Source organism: Panthera pardus, unplaced genomic scaffold (assembly GCF_024362965.1).
Source record: "Panthera pardus isolate Hobbes unplaced genomic scaffold, ASM2436296v1 HiC_scaffold_11, whole genome shotgun sequence".
Taxonomy (NCBI): Eukaryota; Metazoa; Chordata; class Mammalia; order Carnivora; family Felidae; genus Panthera; species Panthera pardus.
In genome coordinates, this window is record NW_026526666.1 from 59,345,542 (window position 1) to 59,367,594 (window position 22,053).

At 37.2% G+C, this 22,053-nt stretch overlaps 1 protein-coding gene across 4 annotated transcripts in view; it reads left to right on the top strand.

Moving 5' to 3' along the window:
• The window catches only part of OMA1 (OMA1 zinc metallopeptidase), an 81,206-nt gene extending 59,976 nt beyond the window's left edge, over positions 1-21,230 (top strand). For 3 of the 4 annotated variants that reach the window (XM_019449117.2, XM_019449119.2, XM_019449118.2), the window contains exons 8-9: positions 481-630; positions 17,468-17,922. In XM_019449117.2, the coding sequence (XP_019304662.2) occupies positions 481-630; positions 17,468-17,680 (363 nt within the window). In that variant the 3' untranslated portion in view covers positions 17,681-17,922. Of the gene's footprint in view, positions 1-480; positions 631-17,467; positions 17,923-20,846 lie in introns of those variants that run through there. The other variant, XM_019449120.2, reaches the window with a different exon arrangement.
• The last annotated feature ends 823 nt before the right edge of the window (positions 21,231-22,053 follow it).

The window sequence follows — 22,053 nt, forward strand, 5'->3', positions numbered from 1 at the left end:
GGATCATAAAGTAGTTCTATTTGTAACTTTCTGAGGAGTCTCCATACTGTTTCTCACTGTGACACCAGTTTGCAGTCCCACTAACAGTGCACCAGTGTTCCTTGTTCTCCACATCTTCACCAACACCTGTTTCTTATGTTTTTGATTTTAGCCATTCTGACAGGTGTGAAGTGATATCTTGTTGTTTTGACTTGTATTTCCCTGATGATAAGTGACGATAGGCATCTTTTCATGTTCTGTTGGCTATCTGGATGTCTTCTTTGGAAAAATCTCTCTTCATGTCTTCTGCCCATTTTTTCAATTGGTTTATTTGTTTTTTGGATGTTGAGTTTTTATATTTTGGATACCAGTCCTTGATCAGATATATCATTTGCAAATAATGGTAGAAAATGTCTTTAAAATGTAATGACATAAAGATAAATTTTTAAAAATGTTCTCATAACTAAGTTCATTTTTTTCTGTCATTAATTCTTGTTCTAGGCTTGTGTGGACGTCAGAGCCAGTTCAGTGTTTTGGCAGCAGATGGAATTTGCAGATAGCCTCCAGGGTCATCCCAAGTTGCCAGAATGGTTATCCACACACCCTTCTCATGGAAATCGAGCTGAGTACTTGGATAGACTCATACCTCAGGTGAGCTAAGACTGTATAAGGCAAGACTTTATTTTTACTGTATCACTTATTTTTAATGTTGTTACTTCTTATGTTTAGAAAAAGAGAATTCTAGTCTAGCCTATCAATTATTTTGATTACTGTAATCATGGGTTATCAGTTTTCAAAAGACTTGACTGAAAAGTAAAATCCTGTTTGTCCACAAGTCTTGGGGAATAAATTGGAGTAGGGTTGACTTTTCTTGTTGGTGGATGGTTTAACCTTTTTAGTATCATACCTTTTAAACTTAACTGATTTGGCTAAAGTCTAAAACTCAAGGCATATTTTTTTTTCAACATATTGATCCTAATTTAGTATCTTCTTGGTGATTTAACCTTTGTTAAAAAGCTTGTTAAAAATACCCATTAATGACTTGTACAAAATTTTTAGGTCAGTTGGTTATCTTGATATTGATGCTAGAATTTGTTTTCTTAGAAAAAAAAATCTCGTTGTATTAGTTTCTTTTTAGTTATTTATTTGTTTATAAAGGTAGAGTAAAGTATGTGCTGTGTAGTGTTTTGGTTTTTTTGTTTGTTTGTTTTTGGGTAGAACTCCTGAATGGATCAAGTTGAAGCAGCTTTCCCTCAAGTAGTTTTTACTATCTTCTGAAAATCTTTTGACTTAACATCATTCAAAATATGTTCTTTAGTTATCACATCAATGCAGAATGCATGTCAGACATCTCTAAGCCAGGCTACATCTCTTTTCTGTTTCACTTGCATTAAATTTGCTGGTTGGTTGTAAAAGCGGAATATTCTTTAGAATTTAAGAATTGGTATTGGGCTGTTTGCTAAAGGATAACAACAGATCCAGGTGTATTATAAAAGTATCTTTCAGTATAACTTCAAATTCAACTTAAGAAATATTGAGTACATATTATAAGAAAGAAATGATGCTAGTAGGTACAGGGGATACAATAGAAGTAAGATATGGTTCTTGATACTTTCATGCTAAGTACAGATTGATTCTTAATACAACAGGGAATATGACCTCTCATAAGAAAAGTTGAAATGTAGTGGTATGCAATTTGAAGGAATAGTAGCCTGCATCTAGTTTAAGATAAGAAACAATCCCAAGATTCATTCATTAATTTATGTGATCAGTATTTGTTGATACTCATTACTAATCTCCTATTCTGTGTTCTATTGCTGGGAATGAGCAAGGACAAAACAAAACAGGCTTTGCTTTCTTGGAGCTAGCATTTTACTTAGGTAATGCAAATAATAAACAAACGTATGTGTGGTATGTCAAGTGGTGATAAGCACGATGGGAAATATAAAGCATGTCAAAGGTAATAGAGAGGGCTGGGCAGTGGAGAAAGTCTGCTAGTCTCTGTTCGTGTTAAGAAGGGCCTCACTGAATAGAACCTGGAAAGAAGCCAGGGAGCCAATCTTATGTATATTTGGAGGGAGTCTTTTAAGCTGTGGAAGCAGCAAGTACACAGGACCTAAAGTGAGAGCATGTTGGGTGTGTTCATGGAATAGCAAGGAAGACATTGGGGCTGAATGGAGTAAGGAAAGGTGGGAGAATGTTTGAAACTTAAGGGGAACAGACCATGGAAGGTCATCTAAATCACTGTAAGGACTTGACTTTTATGTCAAGTGATGGGGGAAAGCTAGTAGAGGGTTTTCAGCAGAGTTGACCTGACTCCTGTGTTTTACAGTGATCACTGGGGCTCCTGTGTGGAGAGTGGACTGTAGTGGGGCAAGGGCAGAATCAGAGAGACTAGTAGGCTCTTGCAATAATCCTAGTAAGACGTTATGGAGGTGGAATAGAGAAAGAGAAGTGGTGAGATTTTGGATATATCTTGAAAGGAATAATGAGAGAATTTGTTGACAGTTTGGGCATACTTTGTACCTTTCATGAGTACTGGGGGATAGCCAGACCTTTCTAAATATACTTCGTTTATACTCCTAATGTGAAGAAAAAAATTTTGAGAAAGAAACATAAGTGAAATTTACTTGATATAATGTATAATAATCCTTCATCTTAAAATAGGGCAACATAGAACTGGGATCGTATGTGTTTCATTAGTAATTTATGAGTGCTGAAGGTCATTGGCTCTGAGAATCTTCTTGGTCCTCCCCGAGACCCGGGACCTTGTACCACCTTGGGAGGTTTAGCCTATCTCTAAAGTCATAATAACCACATGGTTTTCTTTCAGAATTTCTTTTCTTTGCATATTTGCTCAGTGAAATTCTAAAAGTATATGGTTTGCGTAAAGTGAATAATGACTTCTAGCCAACTTTCATCTGAAGCCTGCCCTAAAGTCTGTAAGAAATATGCATTAGAGAAGTCTTTAAAATAATAATGAATTGATTAGTAAGTATGAGGAAAAGTGATTGGAGAAGCAAATGTTATTTGGCAACCAGTGATGAAAAACACTGGGAGATTTTTTTCTTCTAAAAATAAACTATCCTAGTTTAGAAACTTAATTTGAAAACCTCATATAATTTCTTATATTTTCCCCCCAAGTGATTAAATTCAATTTGAAAGTAATAAAACTCTACTACAATATTGGGAATAATTCAGTGGTTGAAGTGAAACTGATAGTACAAGAGTATATTGTTAATTAGAATACTTAGTCATAATTCAGAGATTGGAATTCCCTAACATTGTAAGTCTAATTTCTGTAATGAAAGAAAGCAGTTCCTCAGGCAGTATATAGAATTATGTGAATCTATAGACTACTACTAATAAAGACTACTTTTTGTTGTCGTTGGTTTTTTGTTTTTTGTTGTTTTTTTGTTTTGTTTTGTTTTTTACTTAAGTGAGTGCAGTGTTATATTCTATCTAAAGCTTCTGTCTTTGACATTGCTGACAGTAACCCTGAAGTGATACACATCTCAAAGATAGTTGGGAATACCGCGCCATAGGACAGAGAAATCTAGGCAAGAGATGAGGATTTCAGAGCTACTTGAAAATGTTATAGTTGAAGCAGAATGGATGAGTTCACTTAGGAAGTAAGCAGAGAAAAAGATGCTGGACAGAGTTAACTGTATAAGGTAGTTTCCCTATTTAATTAGTAGGATAAAGATTGAGCTTCTGGTAAATCAGATTTATAAGAGGAGAAAAGATCAGGAAAATCAGGAAAGTAAGATGATTTGGTTCTATGAGAACCCAAATCTTGATAATTTTTATTTTCTAAAAAAATTTAGCTTATTAAAGATTATATATTTCTTATTGGTTTCCTTGAATATCATCAAAGAAATGTATTATTTTCTACCATAGCATATCAACATTTATTTTAAAATCTGTATTTTGTGCATTCAACAAATATTTATTGATTACATGTTATGTCAGACCATAGATGTTATGAACATAATAGACAAAAAACCTTGCCCTAATGAAGCTTATTATGCAGTAAAGGGAGACAGACAATAAATAGCATTAATTAATAATGTATAGAATAAATTACTGATACATTTCATATTAGTAATGACTGTTGATGAGGAAAATACAAGAAGAACAATGTATTAGCTTGGGCTGCCACAACCAGAGATTGGGTGGCTTAAGCAACAGAAATTAATTTCTTCACAGTTCCGAGGGCTAGAAGACCAAGATCAAGGTTCTGGCTTAAGCAACAGCAATTAATTTTTTCGTAATTCTGAAGGCCAGAAATCCAATAATTTTCTTGCAGATTCGGTTTCTGGTAAGGTCTTTTTGGTTTGCAGATGGCTGCCTTCTAGAACATTGTGTCCTTACGTGGGGGGAGATAGCGTGTTGATGTCTCTTTCTTTTCTTGTAAGGGCATGTTAATCCCTTCATGAGGGCTCCCCCCTCATGACCTCATCTAAACTTAATTACCTCCCAAAACCCCATCTCTAAATACTGTCATAACATTAGAGGTTAGGGGTTCAATGTAAGAATATGGGAGAGGGGGAACAATTCAGTCCATAGCAGATAGATAATGTGTGAGCACAGGTGGTAGAGGTGTTGGAATAGCTCTTTGAAATGGGGCCAGTCCGAGAAGGTTTCACTGAGAAGATGGTATTTGAATGAAGAATTGAAATAAATGAAAGAATGAGCCATGTGGCTTCCTAGGACAACAGCTTTCCAGGCAGAAGAAATAGTAAGTACAAGGCCCTAGGGCAGGAGTGAGCCTGGTGTATACGAGAGACTACAGGGAAACCAGTGTGGCTGGATGGGGAAGCAAGGGAGAACGTGGGGTTTGTAGTCAACGTAAGGACTTTGGATTTTGCTCACAGATGGGCCACCAGTGGAAAATTTTGGGCAGGGGACTAGAAAAGTAATAGGATTGACTTATGTTTGGAAAGAATGTGATCTATAGTTCCTACAAAGCACTAAAATCGTATAATTTTGAAGTACTTTAGTATATTGTTTAGAAAATAGACTAGTTATTTGTTTTGTTGTTTTGCTTTTAAATCAAGAAAATGCCCCCAAGTTAGAAAAAATATATGCCCTTGCTATTCTTTTAATGTGTATAAAGCATGTAGAAATGCCTATTAAATATAATTCACTAGCATTTAAAAAGGATAAGTATAGGGTTATAGTATTAATAATATTTGTAGTTAATAAGATGATATGCTATAATTTTATTTACTTGAAATAATCAGTTAAATTTAGGAAACAAATACTCCACGTATTTTGGTTACCATAACAACTTGGGTGAAAAATTGAAGAACAGATGTTACATCAACCTGTTGATGTTTAGTGGTATGACAGTTTTAAAATTCTACTTACACTGTTCAGATTTTAAATTTATGTATAACATAAGTTGTCCTTGAAAGAGATAACGTTATTTAACTTTCTTCCTATAAAGACTGTTATAAAATATGGATGAATAGATGTGAATAAGGGAAATTGTAAGATAACCCAGGGTAGAAATTTACCTGAAAGATTTATTTTATAACCAAAAGCATTTAGACTGAATTTTTTATTTTCTGTTTCTCTCACCATCTTACTCTCTGCCATCCTTTTCTTGGTTAGGGGGAAGAGGTGGAGAATGATAGAATATAAAGGAAAAACATTTCAATGGCCTTATTGTTGTTTGGGGTTATATTATTATAATAATTTTGAATAAGATTTATTTTTTAATGTTTCTTAGAGCTTTCAATGTCAGCCTTATTTTTAAACTGTTTTTTAAATCTTGATGTTCAAATTTACCACATTCAGTTTTTATAGCTACTAGCAGGCTATAAATGCATTCATTTTAATCTCATTTTATCTTGAATTCTTTAAACTTTCAGGAAGCTGGGAGTTGAACTCCTGTAAATCTCTCTTATGCATTTATAATTGGACAAAGTAAATGCCTAAATCGTTAATATTGCACATCTCACGAGTTAGGAAATATGAGTGTTTAACACTGAAGTGAAATGTCGTTGTTGGCCAGTGTACGCAAGCGTACACTGTTCACCTTACAGAATTTCATTTTGTCTGACATGGAGAGTGTGGAGGAAAAGGCAAATATCATAGCAGCTGCTGTAATTGAATTGGCCTCTGAATCATATAAAGCCAGGAAGCCTGACAGTAACATTGTCTAAAACCTTAAAAAAATATTATGGTGCATGTGATGTGTATCTACTTGAGGCTGAAGTGAATGGGCTATTAGAAAAAAAAATGCTTTTAGAGGAAAGAAAAGTATGATATCTTTAGAAAACATTAAAAAATTGGAGGTGGTTTTTTTTTCCTCTTGAAATGACTTGGTTTCTACTTTCAAAGGAAGCTTTTAACCTAATTATAAAGCTTCTGTGGCCAATAGTTTTTTTCTCCTGTTTTTTTTCTTTTTTTAAAACCTAATTATTATAGTTTTATTTTTTATGAGTAATTGATAACTGTTTTCCTTGACATATACAGCCCAGAAGAGTCCTGATGTGCACTAGCAGTTGCATAAATACTTCAGTTGTTACTGGGAATAAAATACAGCCATTTCATAATATATCATTCTCACGTCAGGAGTGTTTGATTATAAATTTATTTGAAAACTTTTTCTTACCTTTCTAGAAGAAAATTGACCTGTGCCAAGTTGGCCTTAAATTTAATTGTTTGTATTTATTAAAATTTTAGTTGTTTATAATTAATTTTTAGACCCCTTAAAAAACTAATCCGACTCCAATTTTCATTGCAGTTTATGAAAGAAAATGAATTAGAGGGAAAAATTTTTTTTAAGGTAAAATCATGACTTACGCAAATATAAGATGAACAATATCTGAGATTTTCTTTAACTTATTATTACTGAAAGAGCCAGTAATAGGTTACAGGGCGCTTACAGGAGAATTTAAGAACCATAAGAATATAGACAAGTAGGAATGCTGAAATGACTTTACAAATAAATGCAAAATTGATCTGTTATGAGGCAATAATCAATTGCATTCCACCAGATGGTTCACTTACATTTCTGTGGATAAGTATTTGCATTGTTAATAGTTTTCTACTACTTACAGAGTTGTAAAACAACTCTAGGGCCATGAAAGGCAGAGGTGACGCTGAAGGATGCACTTGAGAGGATACCCCGATGATCTTTTTTGCCCATTTCCAAGTCTTTCACATTTTTTTCGGTTTTTATTTTCTGTTGTCATCCGTTTGTCTTTCAAGTAAAGATAATAAATCAAATCATCCTGTCAGGCTTATATATACATGGAAGGATTTGTTATTTTTAAGTAGTCACATAGCCATCATCTTTGTTGTATTTATTTTCTGTCTCTTTTTTTTTTTTTTTTTTTACTGCTTATTTATTCTTGAGAGAGAGAGACAGAGTGTGAGTGGGGAGGGGCAGAGAGAGATGGGACACAGAATCTGAAGCAAGCTCCAGACTCTGAGCTGTCAGCACAGAACCTGACATGGGGCTCGAACTCATGGACCGTGAGATCATGACCTAAGCTGAATTTAGACCTTTAACTGACTGAGCCACCCAGGTACCCCATTTTTGTTTGTTTTTAAACATGCCATTGACTTGCTCAACAAATCTAGCCCCACAGTCTATATTTATTGATTGTTTTGTTTTGTTTTTGGTGAGATTGTCTAACCTAACTTGTGTTAAAAAACAAAATTCAGCTGAGTAAATTTAAAGATTAAATTAGCTTTCTTCAGTGATTAATGAATTGGGCAGTATCCCATGTAGCAATGGAAAGGAGCTCCAAAGAGCTGAATGAAATAGCGACTTCTGTAGGCAGAAGGGCACAGGGAAAGAGGGGTTACCTCATCCTTCTTTGGGGGACAGAAGGGGACTGTCTGGCAGATTACCTCACTAAGTGCTGACCAGGAAAATCCAGATTTACTGGTTTAAAATTCTGTTTCTGGAAGAGGTTGAAACTGCAGTTAGATTAGTAGTTAAAGTCTTGGTTTGATGATGTGGGGCTTATCAGAGGTGACTCTATTTTGGGCCTATTCATTCTTTTTTTTAACACTTGTTTCTCTATATACCTATAGACAGAAGTTAAGTTTTGACAAGAATATTTTATAGGCAGTGAAGCTATGCTTTTCATATTAGGATTCCCTTAATCTGGCTGCTCCACATTAGTGATGCCACATTTGATCAGGGATTTGAATGGTGGTGGCCTGACCCTTGCTTTGTCAACATGGTTTTCTCTCGTAAGGCCAGTACGTGATTGTGGAGTAATGCTTTTAGGACTCTGTAGCCAGGTTTTCATCAACCTGAGAAGTTTCTTGATTGAGGGGACTATCATTGTCCGCTGTCTTAAAAGGCTTACCTGTATGTGCGTCTTCAGGAGGAATCTATATAGAACAATGAAGAAGGAGCTCAGACCAACCAAATCAAATCTAATGGAATAAAAGATGTTGCAGCCACATTTTTCTCACATGAAGAGTAGATTTAAGAGGTAGTTAAGAGAGGTTTTTAAAACATCACAATGATGATGAGTACATAATAGTTGGAAAGAAAGATGATCATAGGTAATTGTATTTAAAAGACATTTAGCGTCTGAGTGCCCTTAACTAATAACACCAAAAAGACCCTCATCTAAACTAAATCTAAAATAACAATCACAAAAAGCCTCTGAAATGCCCATGAAATGCCCATTTTCTTCCAGTAGGATAAACTTCAAAGAGTAGAAAAATCTGAAAAAAACAAAAACCCCAAGTCTCAGGTATAATTTAAAAGCTTTACTGCATTGGAGAAGACAGGCTAGGTGCCCCCTGAAGCTGGCATGAGAAGGCTGATTTAACTACATTGAAAGTGACAGAAGAAGAAAGAATGATTTTACAAACGTAAGATACATCCGTTCCAGAAAATTGCTAAACTTGTGAATACAGCAGACAAGCTCTAAAAGTTTCAGTGGAGGCTGGAAAGAGCAGAATTGATGCCCCAGAGCAAAGACTTATTGATGCTGGAGATAAAGAAACATAGCACAACCAAACTAAAACACCCACATCTAAAAAAAATATCTGAAAAATGGAAGAATACTGAAAAGACACAAGTCAGGCTGCATATAACAGTGGTAAAGTCCAGAACCTTCACTTACGCCTTAGTTTCTTTGACTGTGATTTCTGTATCACATGGTTGATTTAGATAACACTTCTCTCAGAGTGGGTTTTTAGAAGAATCCCAAAGCATTATGGCTGAGAAACCCTGAAATGATGTTGCCTAGGTATATAAATCTATCAAGTGTTTAATCTTCATTGCAAAGACAGGATTTTACAAGCTGCCATATATAAAGAGAAAATTTAAAGACACATATGAGTAAGAATGACTTTAAATTTTTCCTTTTAGACTTTGGAGAAGTATAAGAGTTTAGGGGAAAAGAGATAAAACAACGAACAATGGAGGTAATACACTCGAGTATGCTATCTAGCCAAACCAGCTTTTCTTTCTTTTGAAATAGAAGAAACTTTAATACATGGAACACATAAAACAATATGCCACGAAGTATTCAGCAGCAGTTCTCTTTCCAGAATCTACTGACGATCAAGAATTAGATAGAGTGTGTAGTTTAGTTTGTTTATCTATGACTGTGATTATAGCTTCCACCCTACTATTCTTAGAAGACTACAGATCAAGTAAGGAATTAGCAAAGAATTGAGTTGAAAATATGAAAAATAAGATTCAACTGACATAAAAAACGAAATGCTAGGAAAAAGATGTATTTTTTCATAAAATACAAATACATAAAATATAAAACTTTCATAAAAATATTAGTCGTTAACGGGCAGAAACGTGTATACTTAATATAAAAATGTTATGGTTCAAATTATCAGAACATAGTACATTAAAATTAATATAACAAAAATTAAAATATGGGCAACTACATGAAAATTAAAATTGTTGTATATATAGGACAATAAAGAAATACATAAACAGTGAGAACATGCCTTAAAAAAATTTTGTAGTGGTTGTAGTTATATTTTCATGGATTGAGTGTCAAACATATATGTCAAAAAAATTATCAATTTAAATGTCTGTGTTAGTAACAGAGAAAAAGAGAAAGGAAATTGAGAAATACAGTATGCTCCAGACAGGGAAAATAAAATTAAGTAGAAATAAACAAAATTTTAATAGTTAATTGTTTTAGAAATTGTGTCAAAGTGGGAATTATTGAATCAGACAGACAAAGAGTAAAATATAAATAGGATCAGTAGAAAAGCTACAATAATTAAAATGCAGGAAAACCAAAATACTTGAGAGCATGTTATTTTTAGGTAGAAGGTGTTAATTAATGGCTCAGGTCAAGATCAGAAATAATTAAAATGTGTGCATGCATAAGCATACGTGTAAGAGAGAGAACTGCCTATGTGGGTACATCTAGAAGTAGAAATTGTAACGAGAATGTACCCCCTCAAATTAATTCTCGGGGAAAGAGGTAAGGTATAATTAAATCAAATAAATAAAAACGACTGTATTAGAAATCCATAGTCATAACAAATTAGCAAAGAAAAGAGCACCTAGCTAGGCCTGGTGGGGATTTACTTTGAAGAATTTTTTGAAAGTTTGAAGAACTGTTATTCAACGAATAATTAACTCTAGCTTCAAAAAAGGGACATTGTTAATTATTCATTTTATGAACATTTTGTTTTCACAAATTGATTAAAAAAAATACCTTTAAAAGAATTTATGGACTGGGCATGAACCAACAAACAATACAGTGCCAAGTAACAATAATTATTTCCTCGGAGCAAGCAAATTATCCTCAGATACGTGGGTAGCATATGAAAGCAATGCTGTTAACACAGGAGAGAATTCAGGAATCCTTTTTGATCCCTCTCTTTCCTCTTTCTCTGTGTCCTCCCACAAGAAGATTCTGTGACTTAGCCTTTTCCATCCCTGCTGCTACCGCCCTAGTAAAGTCACCAGCATCCCCCGCTCCCCCAATTCACTGCAGCCAGCTCATGTTTAATCCTCCTGCTCCATTTTCACCTCAACCCCGACAGCCTGTTTTCAGTATAGCAGCCAGAACGATCTTTTCAATGTCATTTCCCTGCATAAAACCTTTCAATGACATGTCTTGAATTTAGAATGAAAATCCAAATTCCTTACTCAGTCTTTGAGTCAGGTGATTGGGCCACTGCTTCCTTCTCCAGTGTTTTCATGTGTCCCTCTCCCCCAGGTTTTCCTTGATTCCAGTGATTACACACTGTGCTTGTTTCCTCCTCACAGCTTCTCTACTCAATCTTCTTGCCTGAAATATTCTTCCCTCAGCTCTTTACACAAACGTCATCTCCCCTGGGAGGCTTTGTTCGATTCCCCCCATCTCAAATAGCCCTTCTTCCATGCAGCTGGTCTCTAAGAAAGTTCACGGTTTTGTTTCTTCATGTACACAACGAAAGTGATCTTGTTTACTTGTTTATTGTCTTGTCTCCTCCCCTACAACGTAAGGCCCTTGTTCGCTGTTGTATCCATAGAGCCTGTGACAGTCCCTGAGATGCTTAATGAATATTTGTTAAATGATTGCATGCTAGGTCATAATAGGAAAGATAGGTTAAATAATACTGGGTTAAAAATAGAAAAATTGGGCAGTACAGTTGAGTAGTAGTTACATTCCCTCATGGAAATTTAGCATGTAGGAAACTAATAGTTGATAATGGGAAAAGGATGCTTAAGGGAAGTACAATAAAAATAGCAGTGGTCTTGGGAGCTTTGGGTTTTAATTCGGATCTACCACCCACCTAACTTTGCAGAAGTTACCTAATCTAACCTTCAGGTTCTTCATCTGTAAAATTGTGATAATAATATCTCCTGTTTTATGTACATACTTAAGTATTTGTGTCATAAGGTCCTGCCTTTTCCCCTCTTTCCTTGCCTCTCTCTCTTTTAAGACATTTCAATGACAAATACTCTACATCGGGCCCAAGATTTTAAAAGTGGTTCATATCAGGGGCGCCTGGGTGGCACAGTCGGTTGAGCGTCCGACTTCGGCTCAGGTCATGATCTCACGGTGTGTGAGTTCGAGCCCTGTGTCGGGCTCTGTGCTGACAGCTTGGGGCCTGGAGCCTGGTTCAGATTCTGTGTCTCCCTCTCTCTCTGCTCCTCCCCTGCTCACACTCTGTCTCTCTCTCTCTCTCAAAAATAAATATTAAAAGTGGTTCATATCATAACGCCAATTTAGATAAGTAAAATACCTGGTACAGGACAAGGCACATAGAAAATGAACAGTATATGTTAGTTTCTTTCATGTCTAGTGGGAATCCTTAGGTTGGCTATTTCCATATTTAACTCCAAATCTTCCTTGGGATTCTTAGAAGTGTGTATTTTTGTTATTAGAATACATTCCTGCTTTCTCTTAGACTCTCAATTCTTAAAGAGTGTTTTCCCTATGACATTTATTATAATGATTTATTCATAGCTTGTGTTTTACAGGTGTTTGTTTAAAATTCACCATGTATTTATTAAGTACGTGTTATGTAGAGTACATACAGTTAAATGCAGAAAACGAAGTAAAGGCAACAGAAAGGCATATTCTTGTTGTATTGTGGGAAAATATTGCTGACTTTTAAGGAGATGAAGCTATATTTAATAAGATAGATTTGAATTTATAAAAATAAAAGATGTTGACACCCTGAAATGTAATAAAATAAACGTGGAAAGGACAGTAGAAAATAAAAATTTTACCAACATATGTGATAAAATCTTACTGTGCAAAATAGATGAAGATTTGATAGAAATGTCTATGGTCTAATAGGATTTTGCTTGCTCGATAGTTGGAGGAGAGGATTCACACATGTAGAAATATTCATAGAATACCTTTATGAAGAATATATAGTTTTTCTAGCAATTAAACGTAGGTCGGACATCTCAAAAGTATGTTTATTCAGTAAAAGATTTACTCAAGAAACAATGTGGTGCAAAAAATTTAGTACAAAAGCATGTAGTGTAAGAGGATTAAAAACAAAACAACAGAAGTAGATTCTCATCCCTTTTTTTTCCCTAAGTCTTCTTACTTTTGTGCCTCTTCCCAAATTTTTTTTTAAATTAGACTATTTTTAAGAACAGTTTTAGGTTCACAGCAAAATTTCATGGAAGGTACAGGAGAGATTCCCCATATACCCCTTGCCTTTGCTCAGTCTCCCCCACTATCAAAGTCCTGTGCCAGAGTGGTACATTTATTACAGAAGGTGAACCTACACTGACCCATCTTTATGACCCAGAGTCCATAGTTTATATTAGGGTTCACTCTTAGTGTACATTCTGTGGGTTTTGACAAATGTATAGTGACTTGTATTCACCAGTACAGTATGACATAGAGTAGTTTCATTGCCCCACAAATATTCTGCCAATTCGTCCCTCTCTCCTTGCTCAGCCCTAACAACCGTGGATCTTTTTAGTGTCTTCATTGTTTGCCTTTTCCAAAATGTTATGTATATAGTCAGAATCATATGCTATGTAGCCTTTTTTGATAGATTTTTTTTCACTTAATATGCATTTAACGTTCCTTCATGTGTTCTCATGGCTTGATAGATCATTTCTCCTTAGTGCTTAATAATATTCCACTGTCTGGATGTAACACAGATTACTTATCCTTTCACCTACTGAAGGGCATTTGGCTGCTCCAAGGTTTGCCAATTATGAATAAAGCTGCTATAAACATTTGCCTAGCAATTTTTTGTTCCCTGCCAGTCACTTAACCTCTTTGGGGTTTAGATTTCCTCAATCTGTAAACTGCAGCTGATGATTTCTGAGGTTTCTAATTTTGGAATTATATGGTTATTACCTAGTTAAAAATCATAAAATCTTATGTTATACTGATTATGAATAACTTAGTTAATAGGCCTGTATGCTGAAGACATTATAAGTTGGTAAAGCCTTTCTGATAGAAAGCAGTCTGGTCCTGTATAAACTAAAAGTATACTCTGTTCACATCATTCTTTTGGCAGGTATACTTCAAGTAAACCCAAATGGAAGTTATAACATTTTTTTTAAGCAAAGATTTTCATAGGGTCATTTATTAACAAGTAAAACAAAATGAAACTATGGAAACAATTCAAATGCCCAGTGATGGGGAAATGCAAAGTAAATTGTGTGAGGGCAGGGATCATGACTATGTATCCTGACTGATGTGTACCTAGCAGATCATTCAGTGTGGTGTTCTAAATATTGGCCATTTAAAACTATGTAAAAATACTGAATAAAAGAACTTAGGGGAGAGAGAAAAGCTTTTACCGAATATAAGAGATTAGATGGCATTCTGCTCTTCCCTTTGCTGCTTTGCATCTCTCATTGCTAAACTCAGCTTTACCAGCTGTTACTTGCTAGGCTCCATACTTGCCCCTTTACTGACACCAGTGAAGGTCTCAGGCATGTGATGTAGCAACCATAACATAGCGGCTTCTCACTTGGAAAAGGACATCAGCATGGCTGTAAAGGAGTTAAAGCAAGAGTGGACTGTGTGTCCCCATTTTGCCAGGGCAGGCTCAGTTTGTGCCTGATGTCTCAGTGTTTTAATAGCATCTTACACTCTCAAAGGTGTTCTGCTTTGGGCAGTAGGTCACCATTTTGCTGAGGGTCTGACTTTCTGTTTATTTCAGTGCTATAGTTGTGAAACGTTTTCTTGATTTTTCAGTTAAGTTTAATGAACATTTTTTTAATGCTCAGTAGATGATTGTGAGATACAAAGAAAATTCAGACGAGGCCCCTGTCACCACAGAATTTCACTTCAATGCTTTTTCCTCTTTAGTTTATTTTGGTAAACCATAGCCTCCTTCAGAATCAGAAGTGTTCCTAGATCTAAGCTCCTGCCCTGGCATTACCCATTTATTTTTTTTTCAACGTTTTTTATTTATTTTTGGGACAGAGAGAGACAGAGCATGAACGGGGGAGGGGCAGAGAGAGAGAGGGAGACACAGAATCGGAAACAGTCTCCAGGCTCCGAGCCATCAGCCCAGAGCCTGACGCGGGGCTCGAACTCACGGGCCGCGAGATCGTGACCTGGCTGAAGTCGGACGCTTAACCGACTGCGCCACCCAGGCGCCCCTATTACCCATTTAGAAGACCTTTTTCTGGTTTTCCTCTGGTTGCATGCCCTTCTCTCCTTTGGAACTTAAAGGAATATTCCCATCTAAGAACCTATGCCCCTACCATGTGGCACTGTGGGTATTTGGGATAATGGAATTCCTTGCCCAAACACTTTTGAGCCTGCTTCTGGGCCTGTGTGGATCTCTTCCCTTGGACACATGCACACAAAGCCCCTCATAGTGCCCAGGAAGCCAGGGATAGGAGAAGGGAGTGGACAGCAGGCCAGTGACAGGAAGTGGGTAGGTTCCCTGCAACCTTACACATTCCAAAATTCAAGAATTCTAGTTTTGTACCTGCCTTCAGGGTCATTTTGAATGTGTATTTCTCAAAGTGGGAGAATAGAACATGTTTTCTACAGTAGTTTATTAGCTTGACTTACTGCTTTTAGATATTTAAACATATGGTATCTGAGTGTTTCTATTCTTGCCATGGACCCCACAAATAGCAGAGGCAGCCCCACTCATAGTAAAACCTAAAACCCTATGACCTGTGAGAGCCTACATAATCTGCTCTTGCCCATGCCCTGCTCTGCTCCAGCTGTGCTAGCTTCCTCACTGTTCTAGAACAGTCCAGGCACACTCCCATCTCTGGTCATTGCATCCCTGCTGCTGGTACTTGGAATGCTCTTTTTCCAGGTACCCACATACCTCTTCCCTCTTGTCCTTCAGCCTTCAGGTCTTCTCCCCAGCTACCCCTCCTCCTCTCTGCCCCCATCAGTATTTAACAGTGAGACCTTGGTAGGCTAATCTTTCTAAAATTTTACTATCCCCACAAACATTGATTGTTTCCTTCCAGCTTTACTTACATCCCTTAACATCCATCACTATAAAAAAGTTAAAAGTGGGGTGCCTGGGTGGCTCAGTTGGCTAAGTGTCTGACTTCAACTTAGGTCATGATCTCTTGGTTCCTGGGTTCGAGCCCCACATCGGGCTCTGTGCTGACAGCTCAGAGCATGGAACCTGCTTTGGATTCTGTGTGTGTCTCTCTCTGTCTCTCTCTCTGCACCTCCAGCCCCTGCTCACGCTGTGTCTCTCTTTCTCTCAAAAATAAATAAACATGAAAAAAAAATTAAAGTTGTAAGTAATAAGAAACTAAACTAGCTCCCTTCCCTAAATATCTTTCTTTTAACCCCCATTAGATATAAAATGTTTTTGCTTTAAAAATTCACTCTTTTAGGGGCACCTGGATGGCTTAGTCAGTTAAGCGTCCGACTTCTGTTCAGGTCATTATCTCACGGTTCGTGGGTTTGAGCCTGGTGTCGGGCTCTGTTCTGACAGCTCAGAGCCTGGAGCCTGCTTCGGATTCTGTGTCTCCCTCTCTCTCTGCCCCTCCCCTGCTCGTGTTCTCTCTCTCTCTCTCTCAAAAAATAAACATTAAAAAAAATTTTTTTTTAATTCACTATTTTAGTTTTTATGTCTTAAAGTCCTTTATGAAACCACTGTAAAGAATCACATAGATCTTCAAGTCTAGTTATTTAAAGCTCCAATCCCCCTACCTGCCCTCAGTTTTAAGGGTAGCCATTTCCAGCTCTTAAATAATTCTTTTGGTATTTCCCACCACGTCTACCATCACATAGTCATATTGCTACTTCCTAACTTTCCAGTTTTAAGCATTTCCAATTTACTTTTCCCCGTAGAGGATGAGAACAAAGGGCTCCCTTATCACTGATACACCTGTGCATGCACCCACATGTATCCAGCTCTCCCTCTTCCAGTTGTTTGTTTGTGATTTGGGGTAGATCAAGATTCATTGTTTTTAAAACTGTAAACACCAGTCACAGCTGAACCATGTCATCATTCTGTGATTACTTTTCTTGTAGCATTTTGTTTTTCCGGGAATTAAAAATTGTCATGATTTTGATCTGCTTAATCTTGTAGGTTATTAGCATCAATGTTCCCTCAGACTGTTCTAGTTACATGTACCTTCCTTCAATATGTTCATATTTCTATATCCTCTTGTTTTCCTTTCTTTGAGAAAGTCTTGGAGTCTTCAGATCTTTTTAAATCTGAATGGTTTTCTCACAGTCAGCTCTAGTGTGACTGAAATCATAGAGATACCTTATCCCTAATAGGACATCAGACAGTCACTGCAGATATTTTTTTCAAATATATTATTGTATAAACAAATAATAAAAATGTAACTATTTACCAGGAATGTCTCTATGGTCCTCTTTCACATGTTGTAATTAAGATACTTTTTATTCCAAAAATATAGAATGTATTCTTATATTTCATTGTTTTGCATAGAGCATAGTAGGAATTACTGGAATAATTTATATATATATTTATATGTATATATAAATTTATATATGTGTGTGTATATATATGTGTGTGTGTATATATATATGTGTGTGTGTATACACATATATATACAGAGTATTGTATTCTTCATTTGTAGGCCCTTAAAATTAGAGAGATATGTAATTGCCCACCACTTTCTGGACCAGACCCTCGATTACTGTTCAAACTCAGCATGAAGCATTTTCTTGAAGAATCGGAAAAAGAAGACCTAAATATCACTGCTAAGAAACAGAAAATGGATACTCCTACCATTCAAAATCAGAAGCAAATACCCTTAACATATATAGTTGAGAAAAGAACTGGCAGTTGAATTAAAATTTATGAGACATGGGATATATGAAGAATGCAGCAATTCTTACCATTTTTATGTTCCTTTTAAAAAAATGATGTTTGAAATACAAAAATTGTATATTCAGGGTCAAATCATGTATATTACAGGTATTACCTAACTTCTTCTACTAGGTATTTTCATGAAATATTGATGTATTTTAATCTATTTTAAAATATCTTCAATGAAGAAAATGTCACAGAATAAATTTGTATTATGTTTTACTCTGTCTCATGCTTGGTTTTGATTTGGAGGCAGACCTCTAGTGGATGAGAAGTCAGAATGTGCAGTAATTCTTGTTGTAGAGAGAGTTCCACCTGAACCTAAACTGGAGCTCAAAGTCTGGGTGGTTATGGTGAACTGGGAAACTGACCATCAGTCTGAAGCACTGTTTACAGAAGTTGATTTGCACTTGGATAGGATTATGTGGAACAGGGGACCTTGGGATAGAGAACTTACTGGTCTTCTCTTATGGACTCCGAAGGGAAAAAGGACTGTCTAGGCAGAAGCTGAAGAAGCTGTTTTCATAGGAGGCAAAAGGAGTGAGTGCTCTTTGTGGTCCAAGTGACAATGAGAAACACAACAAGGAGGTAGGGTCATTTCCTTGCAGACACAGTGTGCTGCTAATGTTGTGAAGTCCTAACAAAGTTGTGTCATCTTGGCTCCTTCACGACATTACAATTTGGGAGTCTTGGGGGTTCTCAGAGAAGGCAACCACCCTGTTGTCATCGAGGGTACCACCAAAGGTGTGGGAGAAGGTGCCACCCACAAATTGACCTCCGTGGGCAGCAGACATCAGTAAAAGGTTGGAAGGAGGTGGGAGAAGAAGCTCTAGGCACAGCCCGAGCGGTACTCAGAAATTACTGTATATTCTGGAAATCTGGAAATAGGGTTCTAAAGTGTATTATTATGTGTATAAAATTATTTGTACTCCCAAACTGATGCAGTCTAGTGATGTTGAGGTTCTCTTCCTGGTAGGGACATTTTTCTAAAGACACATTACATTAAATGGTTTCTTAGAGAATTGTAGGGGAAATAAACGATCTTTTATTGACTGTCTGCTATGAGCTGGACCCGTTTATTCCAAAACCCCATGAAGTAGGTTGTAGTGGCCTCATTTTACAATGAGCAGCAGGCTTGGAGAGGTTATGTGGTACACCCAGGGACTCTCACCTAGAAAGAACAGAGCTACATCTGTCTGGCTGCAGATCAGTCTGTCTCCACAGCTCTCAGATATCTAAAACTATGCTATCAGAGGGAACAAATGCCATCCTTGGTTGTGTCTTAGCGTGCTCATATAGGGCTTCAGTATAGGTAAAAATCTCCTAATTATAAAATCAGGATCACCTACCTGCAGGATGACTTTCTAGGCACTCCTCTCACACCTTTCCATCAAGAAATGTACACTAAGAGGCAGGGGGTGAGGCAATTTAGGACAGTGGAGCCTCTCCCCGCTGCCTCTGAAAGCCCGTGACTTCGCATTTGGGATGTGTCCTGACACCTCTCCTTAGACAAGATATGTACCTAGTTATGAGGAGAATTTCAGGGGCTGCTGCTTATATTTTCCAAGGCTTACTACAGATGAGTGGGAAGGACTTTCTTGATCTGCACACAAGATAACATTTGTAAGGAGGAGGTTCAGATAAACTGTTGTAGTCATTGCAGTCCTGTCTGAGGCATTCCATAACGTGTAAAGACGTTTGGAGAATGTCACCTAGAGGTAAACAGTAAGACACGCCGTCAGATTTTCCTGTATATTTCCTGAGAAAATAGTGTCGTGGAGGCCCTAGTCGATTTTTCCTTCCATCCCGTTATCACATCTAATTGTACTGTTCGGACTTCCTAGGAAACATATGTAAGTTGACATGTCGGAAGGAACAGAGAAAGTATCAAGAGAATTCCTTTATAGTGCCTGTGAAAAAGACATTTTTTTAACCCATGGGGTCAAAATACAAAAGAAATGTTACATTTCGGTTCAGGGTTTTAGGAGAAATTAAATAGTTGGATGTAATATGTGTACATATGCTCTAAGTTCTATGTGGAAAAGACCTCTAAGCTCTGCATTTAGTTGCATACCATACTGACAGGGCTTTTCATGTGCCTATAGGATTTAGGTGCCATTGGTTAGTTTCTCAGTTGTTAGGAGCATGATGCCAGTAAATACAAGGCACAAATTCAATCTAAACTCCCCTGTAATCTGGGTCATTTCCTCTAAAACTAAATTCAAAAAGAATATGTGTATTTACTGCTATGTCTCTGGTAACTAATGGTTTTTGACATAGGTATCCAATTGGTATTTTACTCATGATGTACACTTCACATCACCGGGGCAAAGGATGATGAAAAAAAATAAAAAAGGAGAAACAGTTATATGTTATGAAATCTCTGCCTCTTTGTAGCCATAGGACCCTGGACAAGTCACTTCAAGTCTCTAACCCTCATTTTTCTTTTCATTTGTAAAATGGGGATAAGAAATCCTACCTTGTAGGGGTGCCTGGGTGGCTCAGTCAGTTAAGCATCCGACTTTGGCTCAGGTCATGATCCCACGGTTCGTGGGGTCAAGCCCTTTGTCAAGCTTTGTGCTGACAGCTCAGAGCCTGGAGCCTGCTTCGGATTCTGTGTCTCCCTCTCTCTGCCCCTTGCCTGCATACACTCTGCCTCTCTCTCTCTCTCTCAGAAATAAAGGAACACTTAAAAAAAATTATATAAGAACAAAAATTGTCGTGAGGTTGACATGATGCTTAAGGAAGGTGATGTACTGAAAGCACTTAGCATAATGTGTAGAGCGCCAAACATAACACAAATAGCCACAATTTATTGAGGGCTTACTTTGTACCACGCACCAGGCTAAGCATTCTTCAAGCACTGATGAACTTCACTGCAGCCCTGTGTGTGATAGGTATTATTTTACCCCCCATTGTAGATCAGGATAGTGAAGTTGAGAGGGTTAATGAAACTTGCTCAATGTTATATGGTGTATTTCTTAAGATTATTTTACTTGCAAGAACAGGAAAAAAAAAAAAAAAACTCAAAATTTATTGCCTCACCTAACAAAAAAGCCCAGAAGTGCACTAGCTTTGGACATGATTTAGTCCAGAGTATTGAGATACCGTCAGAGCAGTGGCTTTTTCTCTGTGATTTTTCTCAGCTCTGGTTTCACTCTTCCCTGCTGATGTCAAGATGGCTGCGAGCAGCTGCCAAGGTTACCTTGCAACTATTGAAACAAAACCTTCAATACTAACTGCAATCTCTAAAGAGCAACCCAGAAACAGTAACCACCACAGGGGACGGGTGATCCCGACAGGCTGGAGCTGAGGATGGTTACAGTCGGCACCCTACAAACAGAGTGGCTCACATACAACCACAGCGCCTGTTCAGTAACTGGAATAAAAACCTGTTCCGTTTCTCCTCTTTCAGCAGGCAAAGAAACAAGATAATTCTTTGTAGATTTGGTTCAGAAATGATAATCTGAGCAAAAACAATGTTGCCTAAGTTTTGTTTCTGTTGATAGTAAATTTGCATTAGTGTATTTGCTTTATCATCCGTAAGATATTTTTTTTCTGTTGCTCCTATCCTCAAAACCAGCCCATGTGATTGGAAGGACAAGTGGTGTTATTTACTCATAAAGAAGAAGACTAAAGCTTGGAGGACCTACATTTTTTTATCTGGAAACCAAAGCTCAAAGATACTAAGCAACTGTGTGCCCCGCACTACTCCGCTCATAGTTGCAGAACTGAGATTCAAACCCTCATCTGCTGACTCCAAAGTCTGTGCTCTCCAGCTAGTTACTGCTACTCCAGGTGGCAAATCTCAGAAAGGAAGTGGTGAAGAGTGTTCATTTCCTTCACCCCTCCCTTGGGAACCCCCCTTTCTCTTAAATGCATTCATTTTAATACTCTATGACAGGTGGTAAAAATATTTAAGTACATTCATATATGGGAGGGCTAAAATTCTTATTAATCATCTTATAATGTGGTTTTTTTGTTGTTTATTTTCAGAGAGCGAGAGAGAGAGTAGGGGAGAGGGACAGAAAGGGAGAGAGAGAACCCAAGCAAGATCTGAACCACCAGCACAGAGCCTGACACGGGGCTCAAACTCAGGAACCATGAGATCATGACCTGAGCCCAAATCAAGCGTCAGAAGCTTGACCGACTGAGCCACTCAGGTGCTCCTTATGTTGTTTTTATTTGGACCTAGCGAGTTCCTTAATCTGTGGTGAGAAATATCTCTCACTTCATTACTGGAAGGAACCCTGTCAGTATATACCCCTTTACACCAACCCCTCACTTCTATCCAAGAACCAATAGCCTTTGAGGTAGGCCAGTGACTCCCAGCCTTTTAGTCAAGGACCCCTT